This window comes from Cynocephalus volans, chromosome 14 (assembly GCF_027409185.1).
Source record: "Cynocephalus volans isolate mCynVol1 chromosome 14, mCynVol1.pri, whole genome shotgun sequence".
Taxonomy (NCBI): domain Eukaryota; kingdom Metazoa; phylum Chordata; class Mammalia; order Dermoptera; family Cynocephalidae; genus Cynocephalus; species Cynocephalus volans.
Genome location: NC_084473.1, coordinates 69,432,416 through 69,449,650, shown reverse-complemented (window position 1 = coordinate 69,449,650; position 17,235 = coordinate 69,432,416). Strand labels below are relative to the sequence as shown.

The 17,235-nt window shown below is 48.6% G+C and overlaps 1 protein-coding gene across 5 annotated transcripts in view; it reads left to right on the top strand.

Annotated features, from left to right (window-relative positions):
* The window catches only part of SFXN5 (sideroflexin 5), a 117,392-nt gene that overhangs the window by 73,426 nt on the left and 26,731 nt on the right, over positions 1-17,235 (top strand). For 3 of the 5 annotated variants that reach the window (XR_010021674.1, XM_063078513.1, XM_063078514.1), the window contains exons 10-11: positions 1,593-1,683; positions 16,438-16,553. Coding sequence is in view for 4 of the 5 variants with exons in the window: in XM_063078513.1 (XP_062934583.1) it covers positions 1,593-1,683; positions 16,438-16,553 (207 nt within the window). In the remaining variant the exon portion in view is untranslated. The remainder of the gene's footprint in view (positions 1-1,592; positions 1,684-16,437; positions 16,554-17,235) is intronic. The other 2 variants (XM_063078515.1, XM_063078516.1) reach the window with 1 other exon arrangement.

The window sequence follows — 17,235 nt, the reverse complement described above, 5'->3', positions numbered from 1 at the left end:
TGCCCCCTCCTCCCAAGCAAGATCGACAAGGCAGGCGCTGGCTCTGGCCTCAGTCTGGGGAAGCAGAGGCCTCTTCACACCATCTTCTGGGCTGGCCACATGTGTCTTGTATGTGTTCATGTTTTTCCCCTCTAGAAAGTCCTCTTTCTCTGCCTAGCCTAACCCTGCCTTCCTCTCCTCCCACAAGCCCTCCTTCTAGCCTTTGCTGATCTCTCCATTCAGTCGTTTGTTGTTTCATGTGTTTATTCCTTAATCACCAGTTTATTGAGCATGTACTATGTGCCACTCAGTGCAACCCTAAGTGCTGGGCATACAAAGGTGAAAAAGGCACGGTCCCTCTCTCCAAGTCCAGTGACATCATTACTGTATGGCTTCATTTATTGAAGCTCTTATGATGCTCATGCTCAACACTTCACATACATCCTTATAACAGCCCTGGGATGTTGTAGATTTTACTGTCTCTTTTTACAGATAAGGGCACTAAGACAGAGAAAGGTTAAATGACTTAGCCGTCTAAGGACCCATTGCTAGTAAGTGACACTCGAGGTGGAACATAGAGGTGGGCCTGAAAGGACAGGTGTGGCCTGTATAGAGGAGGGAAGCATCCTAGGATAGGGACCAGCACTGGCAAAGATCCCAAGGCCAGAAGTTTGCATCTCACAAACAGCAAACTGGGCTCACAGCGTTGGATGCAGGGTGTTGCGGAGTGGGGAAGAGAGGTTGTGAAGGCTGAGGCTGCTGCATGGAGTAGATTGTACCTTCTTGTGTAGTCTGGGGAGGAGCTGGTGGTGGTAGACATGAGCAAACAGCTCGGGGCATGGACTGGAGTGGATAGGGCCCAAAGCAGAGGTGAACAGGGGCCTGGTGTCCTTGGCTGGGTGAGGGGAGCTGGGGTCTGAGTGAAGGAAGGGGCAAAGCTTTGGAACTAGCAGACCCTGGCTTCAAATCCTAGCTCTACCTCCTTGTAATAGCTGTCTGTCCTTGCACAAAGTTACCTAACCTCCTGAACCTGTCTCTAATCTGTGAAAAGAGGTAACATTGCACCCTCTGTCCTGCTCTGAGCTACTCTGCTTAGCCCCGCAGTCACCTGTGGGCAGGTACGTGAGTCTCCTTCTCCCGAGCCCTCGTGGTGTGTCCAGGCTCATCTCTCGGCCCACTGTGGAGCCTCAGAAAGGTGGTCGTTTAGAGGCAGGGGTGGGAATGAGGGGTTCTTACATTTCATTTATTTGCAAATTCTGTATCCTTCTAGCAGCAGCCACCCCACCATCCCATCCCTTCCCCCTCCCCAGAGTGTATGCGTGTGTGTGTTCATGTGTGTGTGTGCACGTGTGTGTGTGCATGTATGCATGTGTGTGTGGTACTGATGCTTTACCTCTCTCCCTCCTTCTCACGGGCTGGTTAACTGGGATGACCAGGCAGTGGGACATTAAATAGCCAGACTGGAGCTTTTCAACATCAGGTGACACGGAGGATTAGAGGTCTGGGGGGAGATGACAGTCCTCACTCTCTGCTCTTCCTCCAGTTCTGTCCTTTCCTCCCACAAGCCACTGCAACATCATTCACTTTTTCTGTTTGTTTGTTTTCTTTCTAAGGTGGGCCTTAATGTCCTGGTTCAGAAAGCCAACAAGTTCACCCCAGCCACCCGCCTTCTTGTCCAGAGATTTGTGCCGTTCCCTGCTGTAGGTAAGAGCTGCATGTTCCATGCATGGGCGTGGGTGACTGCAGGGCTCCCAGGGAGCTGGAGGGCACTTCCACGTCTCTCCTGATTCTCTTGGGGGACAGGGCTCCCAGCTGGGGGAACTGGAACAGAACGCATAGAAAGAAGACAGGATGAGGGGCCTCACTGAGCAGCTCCATGCCTGGGATTCTGCTTTTAGCACAAAAGTTCTTAACCTAGGGTCCTCAGACCCTCAAAGGGTCAGTAGACAGAATGCAGTGGATCCTGTGAACTTGGGGGAGGGGGAATATTTACACTAACCTCCAACTGTAATTTAACATTTCCTTCCATTATGAATGTAGGCTGCAAACCACAGTAAGAAGCAGGACCTGGAACTATGTCACCATTAGTAATCACAGATATTTTCATGTCACATTACAGTTGTTACAGAGATCTTAAAATATCATTTATGCTCAACACTAATTCAAATTATCATATTTAATACATTGATTGATAGATCTTGTTTTTTAATTCATTAGTTAAGCACAGCTATTACTGTATCATAATTTAAAAGATATTTTGATAACTTATTTCAATATAATCCCTTTGTGATCTTATGTATTTTGTTTTCTGCATTCAGAAACATTATTTTGAAAGGGGTACATGGGCCTCACCAGACTGTCAGAGGGGTTCCTGGCACAGAAGAAGGTTTGAAGCTTTGCTAGTCTAGATTTCAAGCCTTTGGGTATTGTGGCCCTCCAGGGTTTGGAGGCCTTTGCCCATGTGCAGGTGATGTGGGTGCATGTGAATGTGAAGGGGATTTCTCCTGCCCTCAGCAGAGTCCTTGCTGAACTTGGAGTCTATGAGCTCATGATGGATGTCCCAGGGCCCAGGCCTGGATGCCACAAAGCCCGGCCTGGCTCTTAAGAAGCCTAAGCCTTGTTTGGAGAGATGGACAAAATAGTGGAACATTTTTTTTTTCAATTAAAAAGAAATAACACTGACAGCAGCACAGGCAGTTCATGATTTGTTGTCGAAAGAGAAGTATGTATAAGCAAGTGCTGGAATCATAACACCAGAGTTGCTCATCCGTGCCAGAGGACAGAGACACAGGCAAGCCCAGGACGGGCCTGAGGTTCCCCGACCTCCCTGGTGCCAAGGCTCAGTATGAAGAGTCAGGAGTCAAACCCAGGCTCATGGTCCTGACCCCATCCTTCACCTCCAGGGCTCAGCTTCCCCATTTGTAAGATGTGGGCTCCAGTACCCACATTCCTATAGTCCAGAGCTCCAGGAGGAGAAAATGAGGCCTCAGACTAGGTTCCACTGAGAGCCAAGTGCTTTAACGCATCTGAAAAGCCCCCATGAAGAGGTGGGAGATCATTACTGGGCAGCCCCACCTCCTTGATGGCCCAGAGGCTAATGAACTCCCAGAACCAACCACCCGGCTGAGCCTTGGCCAACCTAGATAATTGCTATAGCAACTCCACACTTTTAATTAACTCACCTATTTCTGTTGTGGGCCATTAATGGAATAACTCTTTAGATCTGACTTTGTTAAGGGGCCTAATTGAGCAAACACGGCTGCCCAACTGGTGTTCCTGGACTGGAGGGTGAGAAGCAGCCCGAGAAGGGGGCAGCTCTCAGCTGCACTGGACTGGATCTGGGACTCGCCTAGATGTAATCTGTCTTGGAGCCAAGCTTCTGATAAGAACTTTGCCAGGGGCCCATTCCAGCCCTGCCAGCCATCTTGGTGTGTGACCTTGGGGTAGTCTTAACCTCTCTGGGACTCCTGTGGGAGGGGGATCCCTGCTTTTGGTCTGAGATCCCTGCTTTCTGACATGTCCCTCTTCGAGCATCTTCTTGTTGAGAAGGAGCCTTCAGCCTCCTCACACAGGTCCAGCCACTGTTGGAGGTCTTCTGTGTATCCTTGGCCAGTTGCACAGGTTGCACAGTCGGTGGTTTGCAGCCCTGATTGTCCTAGCTTGCTGTGATCCTGAGAGAAGCAGACAATTTCTGGCTTCTTCCTTGAGCCTGGCTGCCTTCCGCCCCCAACCCCAGTCTCTCCTCCCCCCAACACAGGCTTCCTTCCCTCTGGCCCCGTGTCCATCCCAGTCCCATCTGCAAATGGGCCCTTGCCAACTCCCCTAGTCACTGCTGACCCAGTGGTGTGTGAGATGAATAGGCGTGGCCATCACCTACTGGTGGCTTAGAGGCCACCATGCAGTCCCTGCACTTGGCCTCCCTCCACCTCATCCCCAGGCACCCTTGGCTGGGACAGAGCATCTCTAAGCCTTGCATGCTGGCTGGGCCTGGGTCCTGCCCAGTGTTCACCCTACTTTCTGAGGTGGGTTAGGCTGCCCCACCGTTAAAGGCTACCAAGAAGCTTGCTCAGCACGAGCTTCATCTTGTAGAGGGTCTTTTGCCCCTTCAGGCTGCTGGTACGATGGGGACTCACCAAGCTGTGAGGACACGTCAGAGGCCACATCCCCTCTCCCTCCCTCCTAGGCAGGCTGGGAGCCCAAGCGCTGGGGACAGGGAGGCTGTAGGAGTCAGTTGCTTCTGCCCACTGCTCCACCCTGCTCCTCCTGGGGCTCCTGCTCCAGCCGGAAGTCTGGGAGGCGGGAGGAGATGTCTCATCTCTGGTTCCACATGCTGCCTGAGAGAGAGGCCCGAGACACTAGGCGCAGGACGCCTGGTCCCCACACCTAACTCCTGCCCCTCTCTGCCCACTGTCTCCCATCTGGAAGTAAGACCTCTGACAAGACCCCACCTCAGCCACTTCCCGTTCAGACCTCCTTGACAGTCACTGCAGGCCTTCCGGGGTTTGCAGAGCCCAGCACTGCCAGGGGCTACACAGCTCTCAACCCCTAGCAGGACTTACTTCCCCTCAATTCTCCTCATTCTGTGCTGGGAGGGCCCTAAGGCAGAGCCTGCCATCCCTATTTTACAGAAAAGTCAACAATTTCAGATTTGCTGAAAGTTATACTGAGCTGGCCAAAGCCCAGGCCACCCAGGCCCAGCCCGGGGCTATTTCAGACCCACTTGGGTGACCCCTCACCCCCTGTAGCTGAGAAACTGAGGGATGCGGTCCAGAGGCAGCTGGGGCAACTCAGTGTCCTGCATGGAGAACTCGCCTTTAAGTTCACTCCTGGTTTTTCAGCCAGGGGTGTATGTTCATGTCTGTGTGCGGGGGTGTGTGTGCGTGACATGTGTGTGCACGTGTGTGTGCTGAGGTCGTGGAGAGGCCTGGGATGCTCACTGCAGCCATTTTTCTCCCCCAAGGTGTTTTCAGAGCCGAACCGTGGCCCTGGTCTAGAACAGCAATCATGTGGGTATCTCAGTTTCTATTTATACATAGAGATGGTAGGAAAGACGGTGAGCCCAGGAGCATGTGTGCTGGCATCGGAATCGATTGGAGACTGTTAATTAATTTGTTTAGACCTTAATTAATTCTCTAGTTCTTTCTTATTTGTGGACTGTCACGCTTAATTGTGTTCAGGAGCTCGAGCTTAGAGCAGGCCCTCCATTAATTGACGTGTGGTTGCTGTGGGGTGGAAGTTAATGGTTTGGGAAGCTAGGCAAACAGTGTAATTAAAGGTTAGTAGAGGAGGCATCGGAAAAGTACACACACCTATGTCCAGCCACCAGCTTCCGTGAGCAGAGTCCATTCTAGGGGGTGCAGGCCCCACAGACAGCCTTCTTGTGGCCTTGGGGAGGGGGTACTGTGAGGAGTTACCAGCAAAGGGTGGGGGGGGTAGGTTCCAGGTCCCACCAGAGAGAACTGGCTGGAGGAATAGACACACCTTGTCAGGAATGGATGGGGCAGGAGCTTTGGAGAGGAGAAAGACCACAGGTGTCACCTCAGCAAGCACGTCTATAAAGCTGGCCCCCCTGGCTCTGTGTATGTGTGTAGAGGGGAGGGCACAAAGCCCTGAAGGTCACCCCCAAGCTGCCTGGCTGCGTCCACACGGAGCAGGGAACAAGCAGTGAGCGTCAACATTCCCCCACCAGGGCCCTGAGCTCCCACTGGGGGTAGCCTGAGCCTCAGCACCAGCCAGCCAAGACTCCTTCCATAGGACAAGAGCCTTCCTACAAGTACTGGAAATGTCAGCCTGAGCACCCTCTGCTGGGAAGTGACTCCTTTATGTGCCGTCCCCAGCAGTCGCTCATGTTAAATGTCACAGTGTATTTCATCATCATGAGAAAATATCTATACTCCCAGTGAGTCCATTGCTCAGGGTGTCCTGGCAGCCTTTGGAAAAAGGTCTTTTGTCCATTCACACCCAAGGTGCCACATACCTGCCCCCCCGTGTCTATGCTCCCTTCACCCCAGGCCACATGGGTCTTCATGTCATGTATCCCCCCTTCATACCCCTGCTTCCCTTGTTCACGAGGTGCCGTGGCAGTGCTGCCCGAGCCTGCCCTGAGCTCCTGCCCCAGGTCAGAGCACAGCTTCCCAGGCCTGCTGCTCCTCCATCCCTTGTCACCCGGGAGCAGAGTACCCTGTGACATGCACTTTCTCTATCGAGGTTGATGGTGCTTCACGTGGCATCCCTGGCCCTTCAGGTGCCTCTGGAGGCCTCGAGTTCCCTCCTTGACCTGCTCCTGCATTGCCCTGCCCGCAACCCACTGCAGCGGTGGTGAATCGTGTAAGCCTCCTCTCCTGCCCCTCGGCTTGGCACAGGCCTTGGCACGTGGCCCTGCCTGCCTGGATGCATGCTCTCCCCACAACCTCAGCCCCACCCTCTGCCTTCCCTTGGCTGCCAGGCCTCCTGACTTGGCTCAGACACCATCTCCTCCAGGAAGCCCTCCCTGGTAGTCCCAGTCAGGGTTAGACTGCAGCTCCTTTTTTGTGCCTGTGTCTATCTAGGGCCTGCCCATTTTGTTTCCCAGTCTGCCTGTCAGACTGTAAGTGCCCCAAGACAGGGGCTACACCTCATTCATCACTGGCCCCAGTCCCCCTCTGTGCTTGGTGCACAGTCGGTGCTCAGGCAGTGATCAAATGAGTGCTCGGGCACAGAAGGCTTGAGATCGGGCACTTGCAGTGGACCCCACCCTGATGATATTGGTGACCAGCTTCAGTAGCTACCTGGACATTTATTCTGGATTTTTTTTTCATTTTTAAAAATAGTCTTTGAGTGTTCTGTTTTCTTACATAAGTTTTTACCACCAGTGTCATCCACTCTGTCAGTTGGCAGGTCTGGGGGGATGACCAGTGGGCCCATCACTTGCCAGGTCATCATGGGTGTGCTGTCCAGCCTCTCTGGGCTGTGGTCGCTCTGTCTATAGAACGGGAGCACCAGTATAGCTCTGCAGAGTTCCCGTGGGGACCAAACACGTCCATCTCCCAGCACGTCATGAGCACTCAGTAAATGTTAGTCCTCTTCCAGCTCCACTCCTCTACCTGCCCTAGCCAGGGGTGCCAAGAACCACAGAACATGCATTCTTGCCATTCAGGAACTTGTTACTTGGGGACATGAGGTGGTCAAATGCTCACAATGGCACAGAAAACAAAAGTTCCAGTGATAATTGCAACACAGTTTTATAGAAGATGAAAGCCATTAGAAATTATCTTTAAATTACCTCCCAACACATCCAAGATTTTAGGAATCTAATATTAATTGAATTATTTAGGGAGAGGGTGTTGGTTTTCTTAAAAAGGGCGGTGGAGAGATCATTAGAACACGCTGTCAAAGGAATGTGTGGGCAAAGGGATATGGATTTTGAGGAGCCATGCAAGGAAGTTCTCATCAGAGCTTCTGGAAGGATGGGTGGGCTGGGCTGGGTGCCAGCATCAGGGGCAACCTCAAAACTGGCCTGAGTCCCTAGTGTGTATGAGGTTCCAGGAGGACAGGGCAGTGGCTCTTAGTCAGCTAGAGGGAAGTCTCTAGTGGTGAGTCCTAGGGCTCTGTCTTCAGTCTCATCCCCTTGGGTTATTTTATGACTGCCTTGGATGGAAACACGGACACCAACCTGGCAGGTATTGTGAGTTCACGGGCAAGAGCACCAGGATTTAAAAAGATCTGTAGAAGCGGGCCAATGAGATCTCACAAGGCTTGATGTAAAGCTTGCTGTTTGCACAAGTGTAAGGGTGCAAGGACCTGACTTGGTCAAAGTACTCAGGACAAAGACCTGGGGATTTTGTGGGCTGTATGCTCAGAATAGGTCCATGGTGCAGTGTGTGACTCTGATGACACTCACTCAGACTTTGGCTGCATTACTAAAGATAGAATGCCCAGAACAAAGGAGTCTCTTTAATTCTGGGTTCCACACATCAAAATGGCTCTGATAAGTGGGAGTTCAACAAGAGTAGCAGGATCTTCTGAAGAACTAACAGTCTGTTATTGGAATGAGCTGCCTGACCCCTGGGTTTTAGATAAGTGTCTGATTAGCAGACTGGCCCAAAAAGCAGCAAAAGGTACTAATACATGACCAAGTCACTATTTCTGGGCAGCTTGCTCAGGACCTGGCATACAGTAGGTGCTCAATAAATGCTTCATGAATGAATGGCCTTCCAATTCAGAGGTTTTATAGTTCCTAAAATCCAGAAGGTAGAGAAAATGGGAAAGCATAAGGAAGCGGGGAAAGGTTAGGAATGCAGGAGGCAGCAGGGGCCTGGTCCGGGTGGGCTTGCCTGCTGAGGAAGGGTAGAGGACATGTGAAGGTCTCGAATATTAGCTTAGGGTCTGAGCTTTGTCTTATACTCACTGGAGACCACAGAGGAAGCTCAAGCTAGGGAGCAGCTGTGATAAAGGGAGCTTTTCAGGAGATGAGTGTTTTAGCAGGAATCTTACATTAAGAGATTCCGAACTTCGGAGTCAGCCTACACCAGATTTAGAGGTTGATTTTTCAGTCCAGAAATTCCCAGTCCTGAGTTGGTGACACTTCAGTATGGGTTATGAAAGTCTCCCCAATTCTCAAGCTATTTAATAGAAAATCTATGCCGTTTTGCACTGCCTCTCAGGTGGGATAATGGGGAATACTGTGAAATCAAGCAAACATTAGGGTATATGTCTTCACTTGATAATCATCACTCCTTTAAAGGCAGAGGGGCTGTATTCTGCTCTGTGTGTATGTGTAGGAAGGTGGTGATGTACATACAGGTACACTTTTAATGCACAGACCATCTCTGGCAGGGACATGAGAACTTGGCTACAGCAGTTGCCTCTGGGCAGAGGGTAAAGCTAAGAGCCAGAGACTTATTGGGGAGGAGACTTACTTTTTATTTATTGTTTACTCTTTTACATGATTTAAATCATTTACTGTGTTGCCTACAAAATAGCGGAAGGGAAGAAGAGAGGTGAGAGAAGATGAGAAAGAGGAGAGAGGAAAGGGCAATGTTACCTTCCTCTCCTTGCAGATGGGGAAGTAGAGTCTGGGAGTACTTTGTCCAATGTCCATTGGGAGACATGATGGCTGCTCAAGTCTCATAGTTGCTACTAGAATGCTTTGTTTTTTTGTTTGTTTAATTAAAATAGCTATTTTTAAAATGATGATACATAATTGTTGTATAAAATTAAACAATACTGCTTCTCTCCCCAGAGATGTTTCGTGTATATCCCTTCAAACTCAAGTATGCAGCTAAAAGTATATGAATCACTGCCTATTTATTATATCTCTATATAGTAGAAATATGCCCATATAAATATAACTTAATACAAATGGGATCACAAATGCATACTACTCTGTCAACTGCTTCTTAACCTCATAATAAATTTTGGACGTCTTTCCATGGCAGTCATAAAATTCTAATATCCTTTTTAACAGCCACAATAGTTCATTCCATGGCTATTTTTTAAGAATTATTAAATATTTCAAACACATAGAAAATTGAGGAAACAGAGAAATAGCAGGTTAGATCCACTCAAAGCCCTTTGTGCTTGATTCTGGTCTCTTCTCCCTTGGGAAAGCCACTAACCTGGAGTCAGCATATCCTCCCCATTTAGGTGTTTATATTTTATCATATGAGTATATACCATAGACCATCAATTGTGTTATTTATGTATTTTTTAAAACTTACCTTATCTGTATCATACTGTACATGTATCGCTGTGAAACTTGCTTTTGATTGAGGTTTTGAGATTTCTCCAGGTTAACACATATACATTCATTTCAGCTGCTGTAGGGACTGTGTGGGACATTTAGCTTGTTTCCAGTTTCTCGTTATTTATTATACACTGTCCTACTGTCAACAACCTCGTACCTGCGTCCATGTGCACATGAATTAGAGTTTCTCCTGGGCAGGGGTTTTCAAACCTTCATCTGTATCACAACCACCTGGGAAGTTCAAAAAAAAAAGCAAAAAACAAACAGATCTGGCCTTACCTCAGATTTGGTTTTAGTTGTGCAGCCAGTGTAAAGAATCACTGAGCTAGGGTGTATACCTAGAACAAAATGAGCACGTTAGAGAATATGCACATTTTTACCTTTACTAGATATTGCCCAATGGGCATACTGCCTTTACTCCACCTGCAGGGTATAAATTTTTGTTTCCCTACAACTTCTTCAGCACCTCTTCAACATTTGATATTATCAATCTTTTAAATTTTTGTCCACCTGAAATGGTTCATTTCTCATTTTAATTTGCATTTTTCCAATTCTCAGGATAGTTGGGAATCTTTTCTTAACATTATGGGGCATTTGGGTTTCCAAATAGAAGACAGAATGAGGAAATCCCTGTTGTATACCATACACAAAATATATTCCAGACACATTAAAGACATAGATGTGAAAAGTAAAATTGTAAAACTTTTGGAAGAAAATATAGATGAACATTGGAATAGGGTAGAATTCCTTAATGACACAAAAAGTATTTATCAGAAAGGAAAGGATTGCTTATTTGACTACATATTAAACTATATGACAGAAGACACTGTCACCAGGGTGAGAAAAACAAGCCACAGGTTGGAAATAGGTGTTTATAGGCCATTTAACCAATGAGGATTAGTCTCTGAAACATATAAAGATCTTCTCCAAATTGATTTTTCTCCTAGATTCAGAGATCTATCTTAGAGTATTGGTAAGATTGAGTTAATATTTATTGGGTTTTAAAAAACATTTTATGAATTTCCTACTCATATTTTTCTGTGGTTTTGATCACTATCTTTTTATTAATAATTTTTAAAGCTCTTTATACGTTTTATGGATTTTTTTTTTTTTTTTGGCTGAAATTAGCGGATACCCTTAACTCAAACTGGCTTCAATAATAAAGGAATTTATTACTTTTCAAAGGGTGAGTCCCAGATGAGGCATCCAGGGCTCTGACTTCTAACTGCTCAGCCAGCTTCCCAGCTCCATTCATGGTTGTAAGATGGATGCAGCAATTCCAAGCAGCACATCCAGACCCAAGAGTGTCCAGACGACTAGGGCTCTGTCTGCCTGCCATGCCTCCTTAGGTGGGAGGAGGCCTTTCCCAGAAGTCCCCAGCAGACATCCCTCATTGGCTAGGTTTGGGTCACATGTCCCTTCCTACACCAATCACTGGCAAGGGGCAGATTTATTACTATTAGTTTGGACTAATCTTTTGGAAATAAAAGAGCTGTTGCGAGTTAGTCACCACAACTCTTCATAGATTGATATTAGTCGCCCTTTTTTATATATAATGAATGTATTTTCCCTGTTTCTCATTTCTTATAATATGGTTTATAAGTAGATCTTAAATGCCATACTTCTAAGAGGCCTCAGTTATAAGAGGTATTAATATAGCAGCCTTTCAGAAGAGGAGAGAACTATAATTAATGTTCATTGGAAGGAATTAACAAGCATCACTTACACATTTGCTTTCTTCAGTACCACAGAGTTGTAGTCCGAGCCTTCTTCACATTTTCTAATTCTCTTTTGGATATTGGTTATTAAATGCAGCATCATGGCCACCACAGCTTTTTGTAGTTTCTCTTTCTAATGTTGATCTGGTAGCCCCTTTAAGACTGACAGTACGAGTATAATTTCAAAACATATAAAAGAATATTGGGAATTTTTGTCTGCATTTCCTCTTTGGTTACACTTTGGGTTTCACTATTTTCTTTCCTTGAAGGAAAAAATATTCCTGAAATTAATGAGCTTCTTTAGGAAGTTTCTGACATATAGATACCTAAGTGTGGAACTCATGAATAAATTATGCCAATCCCTGCTGGCTTTAAAATTTGTATAATCTTCTTCAAGAAGTTTGGTAATTTCTTTTTAACTTTTTAGGTAAGTAGCGCCTGATTATATTCTCATTGTAAAAATTCAAATAATATAGAAAAATTTAGTGTAAGAAAGTAGAAGTCTTTGAGCAACCCCTAATTCTCAAATTGAGTTGCCCTCCCCAAGGGAAGCACTCTGTGAGGTATGAACCTTCCAGACTGTCACCTGGGATTTATGCACACATATATGTGTGTATACCAATTACAGAGTTTTACATACAGTAAATCATTATGTACATACTCAGTAATTTTTTCTCATAACAATTTGTTTTGGAGATCTTCCCATGTGAGTTCCCTAATGGTGGACATTTAGGTTGTTTCTAATTATTTGCTCTTACAAACAGTGCTATAATTAACATCCTTGTAAATGTCTCTTTGTGCATATGGGCAAGCATTTCTTTAGGGTAGCTATCTATGGTTTGGCAATTTCTACTGCCTTTAATTGCATTGCCTGTTATCTGGCAGACGATCTTCTGCATGTACAATAACTTTTCATGTCCGTGCTCCATTATAGTGTAAGTTTTAAAAAGATGTTTTAGGCAACAATTAGGAATCTAAGTTTAAGTTCAAATTCTGTATGGATTGCTGTGGTCAGCTGAGGTGATGCCTGAATGAACAGATACCTCTCCACATTGCTAAGTTCACACATGCACAGGCAATTGTGTTGAGTAGCAGGTAAGGTTACCCCCCCCATTCCCTTACAACATCCATTGTGACTTATATCATGATTTTTAAAACATTAAAATTTGGAAAAATGCATCTTAGAATTGAGGAGTTACGGTATTTTATTCCCCCCAAATCAATAGCCCATTGCTCCACCTCTGTGTTGAATGGTACTTTCCCTGCAAGTTGATACAGCTGCTTTGCCACCAAATTTCCCCCAAGGGTGTGTATGTTGTTGGACTGGGATACTGCATCTACTTGCCTGTTCTGTGCTTTTTCGAAGGGCGAACTCCCCTGGTGTCTTCTTTTTGAGAACTTTCTTGCACATTTATCTTTCTGTCTACTGCTCCTTCTTCTTCCCCACACTGTCCCTTTTACACTGGGTGCTTCATTAGCTGTTCACAAACTGCATGATTTTGCATTGCAATGGGTTAGATGTGAGAACATCTGCAGCAGTCAAGAGCATATTTTCCTCAGGACTTGACACTGAGCTTGCCATCAGCGTGAAGCAATCTTTCTCTCTCATTCCATGACATCGCCCAGCATTGCTGCTCCAACATCAGTTATGCTTGAGTCTTGAATGGTGTCAATCTGAGTTGAAAATGTGCCAGCTTTCTTAACATTATCACTAACAGACTGCTTAATTAACCTGCTGATACTGTCAATAATAGATCTTGCTGGTGTGTTAGAAAGGAGACCCATGGCCCATGATTACTTGCTCTCTCTCTCTCACTTGTTTAGGCTCCTAGTTTCCCTGTCTTGGGAGCTGGACTTACAGTAGTGAGGTGGGAGGGACCAGGGAATGTTTGAAAGGGGTACGGCAGAATTGAAAGTTCTGGATGAGATCATGGAAATGAAGTCAGTGTAACAGACTTCATTAATCAGCACAGTACATACAGCAAGTGCTCAATAGGCAACCAGAGTACACAGCCAACAGAAGAGATTACAGGGCATGTGCCGCCTGAGTCGGCAGTAAGCACCTTGCTGTTCCACGGGAGGAGCCTGGGGTTGCCATCATTTTGAGATGGCTCTTAGAGTTTTCTCTGTCTTTTTTCCATCCAGTCAGCTCAGATGAGAAGAGGTCATTTTCACCCCCAAAAGCATCCTAGAGAGGCTGTCTGAGGGGAAGGAGTCTGGGTTTTCACTTCTTTCATGCTTCACCTTTTGTCTCAAGTGGTTTTGTGTTTGAACCAAAGTCCTGCTCTGTCCTGCTATCTGAACATTTCACATTTGGAAATTGGGGAGAATAAGCAGGATTCTGCCATGAGCCTGGGGCTGGTGCACCACCACCTCCAAATCCACATCCCTTGTCTTATTTTGTCTTCCCTAAACATGCTCAAAGTGGGGTCTAGAGATGCTTCAGCTCTCCCTGGCTTCCTGTGACCTGACCTGGGCGCTATGCAGAGGCTGACATTCCATGTGAGCTCAGCCAGTGCCCAGAGATCACGTGGAGACCCTAAATGCTGCCCTTTCTTTTATACTCTAGGAAGCCAAGCTGAAGTGGGGGCGGTAGCCCCTGACCTTAGGAGATGCTCATCCCCTGGACCATGTTCCCGTAACCTTACCTTACCTGGAACAGTGCTGGTGGTGGTGTGGTAGAAGGGTTCTCAGAGTGTGGGAACTGATGCCTTTCAGGGGAGAAAATCCTGATATCTTCTCCAAGGGATTTCTTGGGTCTCCTGGGAACCAAGAGCCCAGCAGCCCCAGGGCCGTGGGGGATGCAGAGCATCCCTGCCACCACTAGAGGGCGTGTCACCAACACAGAGGCCGGGTGCTGGCTTCCCAAGGCCACCCTGGGAGGCTCTTCTGGGCCTGAGTCCTGGGGACCCTGGAACTGGCAGGAGGTGACCGCTGGGGGTAAGGAGGGAGCGATACAGAGCCAGGACTGGAACCTAAACCCAGATGGCTCCAAACCCACGCTCCCAACCTCTCCTGCAGGTCATTCCCTGCTGCTCTGAATCTCCTTTACCTCAGATTCACCTTCCTAATTCTGGTTGTGGTTAAAACAAAGCTTTCTAATGCCAGCACTGCTGGCATTTTGGGCTGGATAATTCTTTGTGGTGGGGACTGTCCTGTGCCCTGTAGGGCAGTTAGCAGTGTCCACGGCCTCTACTCACTAGATGCAACCCCATCCCCACCCCAAATCGTGATAATAAAAAATGTCTCCAGACATAGCCAAATGTCTCACAGAATCGCTTCTGGCTGAGAGCCACTATTTAAGACAGGTGAGTGCACCTGCTGTGAGGACAGGAGGGGCTCAAGGCTGAGTCGCAGCCGCAGAGGATCTGCCGTGGTTACCACTGTGCTGCATGTCGTGTGGAAACAGTAGAGATGCTCAAAGATGACATATGTGCTCTAAATACATGTTAGAACTCTATCTGGGCTCCTGCTTTTTTTCTCCAAAGACTGCAGAGCCTCTCGGTCTTCCCCTCTGTTTTTTCCACCTCCCCACTTTATTAAAACAGGAGACTGAGGCTTACAGACCTCCTGGAGTCTCAGGCCACCCCTCACCTGTAGAACTCTGTCCCCAGCTGTGAGCACCCTGGCCACTCGGCTCCCCAGCCATTGGCTTGGGCACCAGGAGCATCTGTGGTCTCCCTCCCACTCTGCCTGCCCACCCGGCCCTGCCGCCCTCCAGCTCCCCAAACCCTGGTGCCCCCCCCACTGGAGGGAGGGGGAAGCAGCAGGTGTTGATGCTAATCAGCGTTCACAGCCCAGAACTGCAGTCGCTCCCAGGCTCACACACTCCCCAAAATTAAACACTCATTATACAAAATTAATTGACATTAATTAGCAAAAATTAAAACTTTAAACACAGCAAGGCGCTTTGGGGGGAGGAGTGAAGCAGGCAGGCTCTTCATTTGTCACCCCCGACTCCCCACCCGCCTACCACCCCCAAGTCCCCCCACTTTCATCCTGAAGCAGAGCTGGAGGAGTTCAGGCAAGGTCAGCACCCGCACCCAGCCATGGGCCCAGGCCCAGCCATGTGAGTCCCAGGCCAGGGGAGCAGAAAGACACTCCCTGTGCTAGTTGCCAGCTGACGGGTGGCCCCCAGACTTCAGCACCCAGTGCTTAATCAAGGAGCCAGAACCCTCCCCTCAGCCTAAATCCTCAAGATCTCAGCTGAAACAGGGGCGGGGTTGGGGGGGAACCGGTATGGCCAAAGGAAGGAACTCAGTCATCGGAACAAGAACACAGAGGGGCTGCCTTTTACTCTGCCTGGCCCCCACATCCCTCCCCAGGCTGATGGGCAGATGGGTTCCCAGAGGCTTGGGCGCAGTAGCCTTTCCACACTGTCCCACTTTGCTGTGTGACCTCAGATAAGTCACACCCTCTCTGAGCCTCAGTTTTCCATCCATATGATGAGGGGGTGGTGCTGGGTGAACACTGAGGTTCCTGCCTGCTCTGGCACCTGCTGTCAGGGAAGCAAATATCTGGAAACTGGATTCGCTCTGAGGCATGAGGGGCTGAATGTGCGGACTGGCATTTCAAGAGGATGGGGCAGCCCAAGGGACGGAGTCATTGATGGTGGAACATCAGGCCCCAGTGGGGCACCTGCCTTCAGGCCGAAGAGCCCTCCCAGACAGGCATGCACTTGGCCTGCCTGCCCCACCAGAGAGAAAGCAGCACCCTCGCTAGGCAGCCGCTCTCTAAGCCCTGAACGGTTTCCTCCCTAACACTGGGTAGTCTCCACCTTTGCTCACCAGGTCCCCAAGGGCCCCCACATCCCTCCCCAGGCTGATAGGCAGATGGGCAACAGAACCACACCTTCCCCCGCCTTCGCCCACTGCATTTGAACGCGGGCTCAGCATTGGCTCAGAACCCTTGTGGCTCTGGGGAGGGAGGCTTGCGGGAGGGAGGAGCCCAGCGCCCTCCCCAGGTGGGACGCCTTCCTCCCTTCACACCTGCTCCTTGTACCCCCTTTCTCTCCAGCCAGTGCCAATATCTGCAACGTGGTCCTGATGCGGTACGGGGAGCTAGAGGAAGGGATTGACGTCCTGGATGCTGATGGCAACCTTGTGGGCTCCTCCAAGATCGCAGCCAGACATGTGGGTGGCCCTGGGGTCCCCAGGGGCTGGTGGGGAGGCCAGCAGCAGGGAGGGGGTTGTTTTTCCCATGATTTGTTCATTCTTTGGGCTTATACCCACAGCCCCATGGTCTCATCCTCATGAGTCTCCCCCTCACCACGTCCCCATCTGTGTGAGCCCCAGGCCATGTGGTCTGGCCCTGACCAAGCCTGTCCTACTGGACAGACCCTCACTTCTCCAGCCTCTCCTCCCAGCACTGCTGTGAAACGTCCGCATCTCTTGTCCTAGCCCCTCAGGACCCAGCTTCTCAGATCACCTCACCCAGACGAGGTGTTAATTGGTGAGGGCAGAGGAGACTCCCCAGAACTTTCTCCCCACTCCCTGGGACCCAGGGCCCTGCCTCCCTGGGCTTTCACATCCTCTTGGGTAAGAGGAGGAAGCCTGGGAGATGAGCAGTGTATGGTTCTGGGTTAATAGGCATGTCTGCAGGTGATACCTCACCAGGGAGTGGGTGTGGTGAGGTCAAGGAACTTCGGGCTTGCAGAGGCCACCAGGTGGTTGGAGAATATTTTGTTACAAGAAGACCTTCTTTAACCTCTGGTTTCACTGGTCCTGCCCACTCTAGCACTTGTAATTTAAAAAAAAATTCCAGCCCATGTGTACATCTTGTGCCTTCCCAGCCTTCACCTTCATGGCTTGTCCT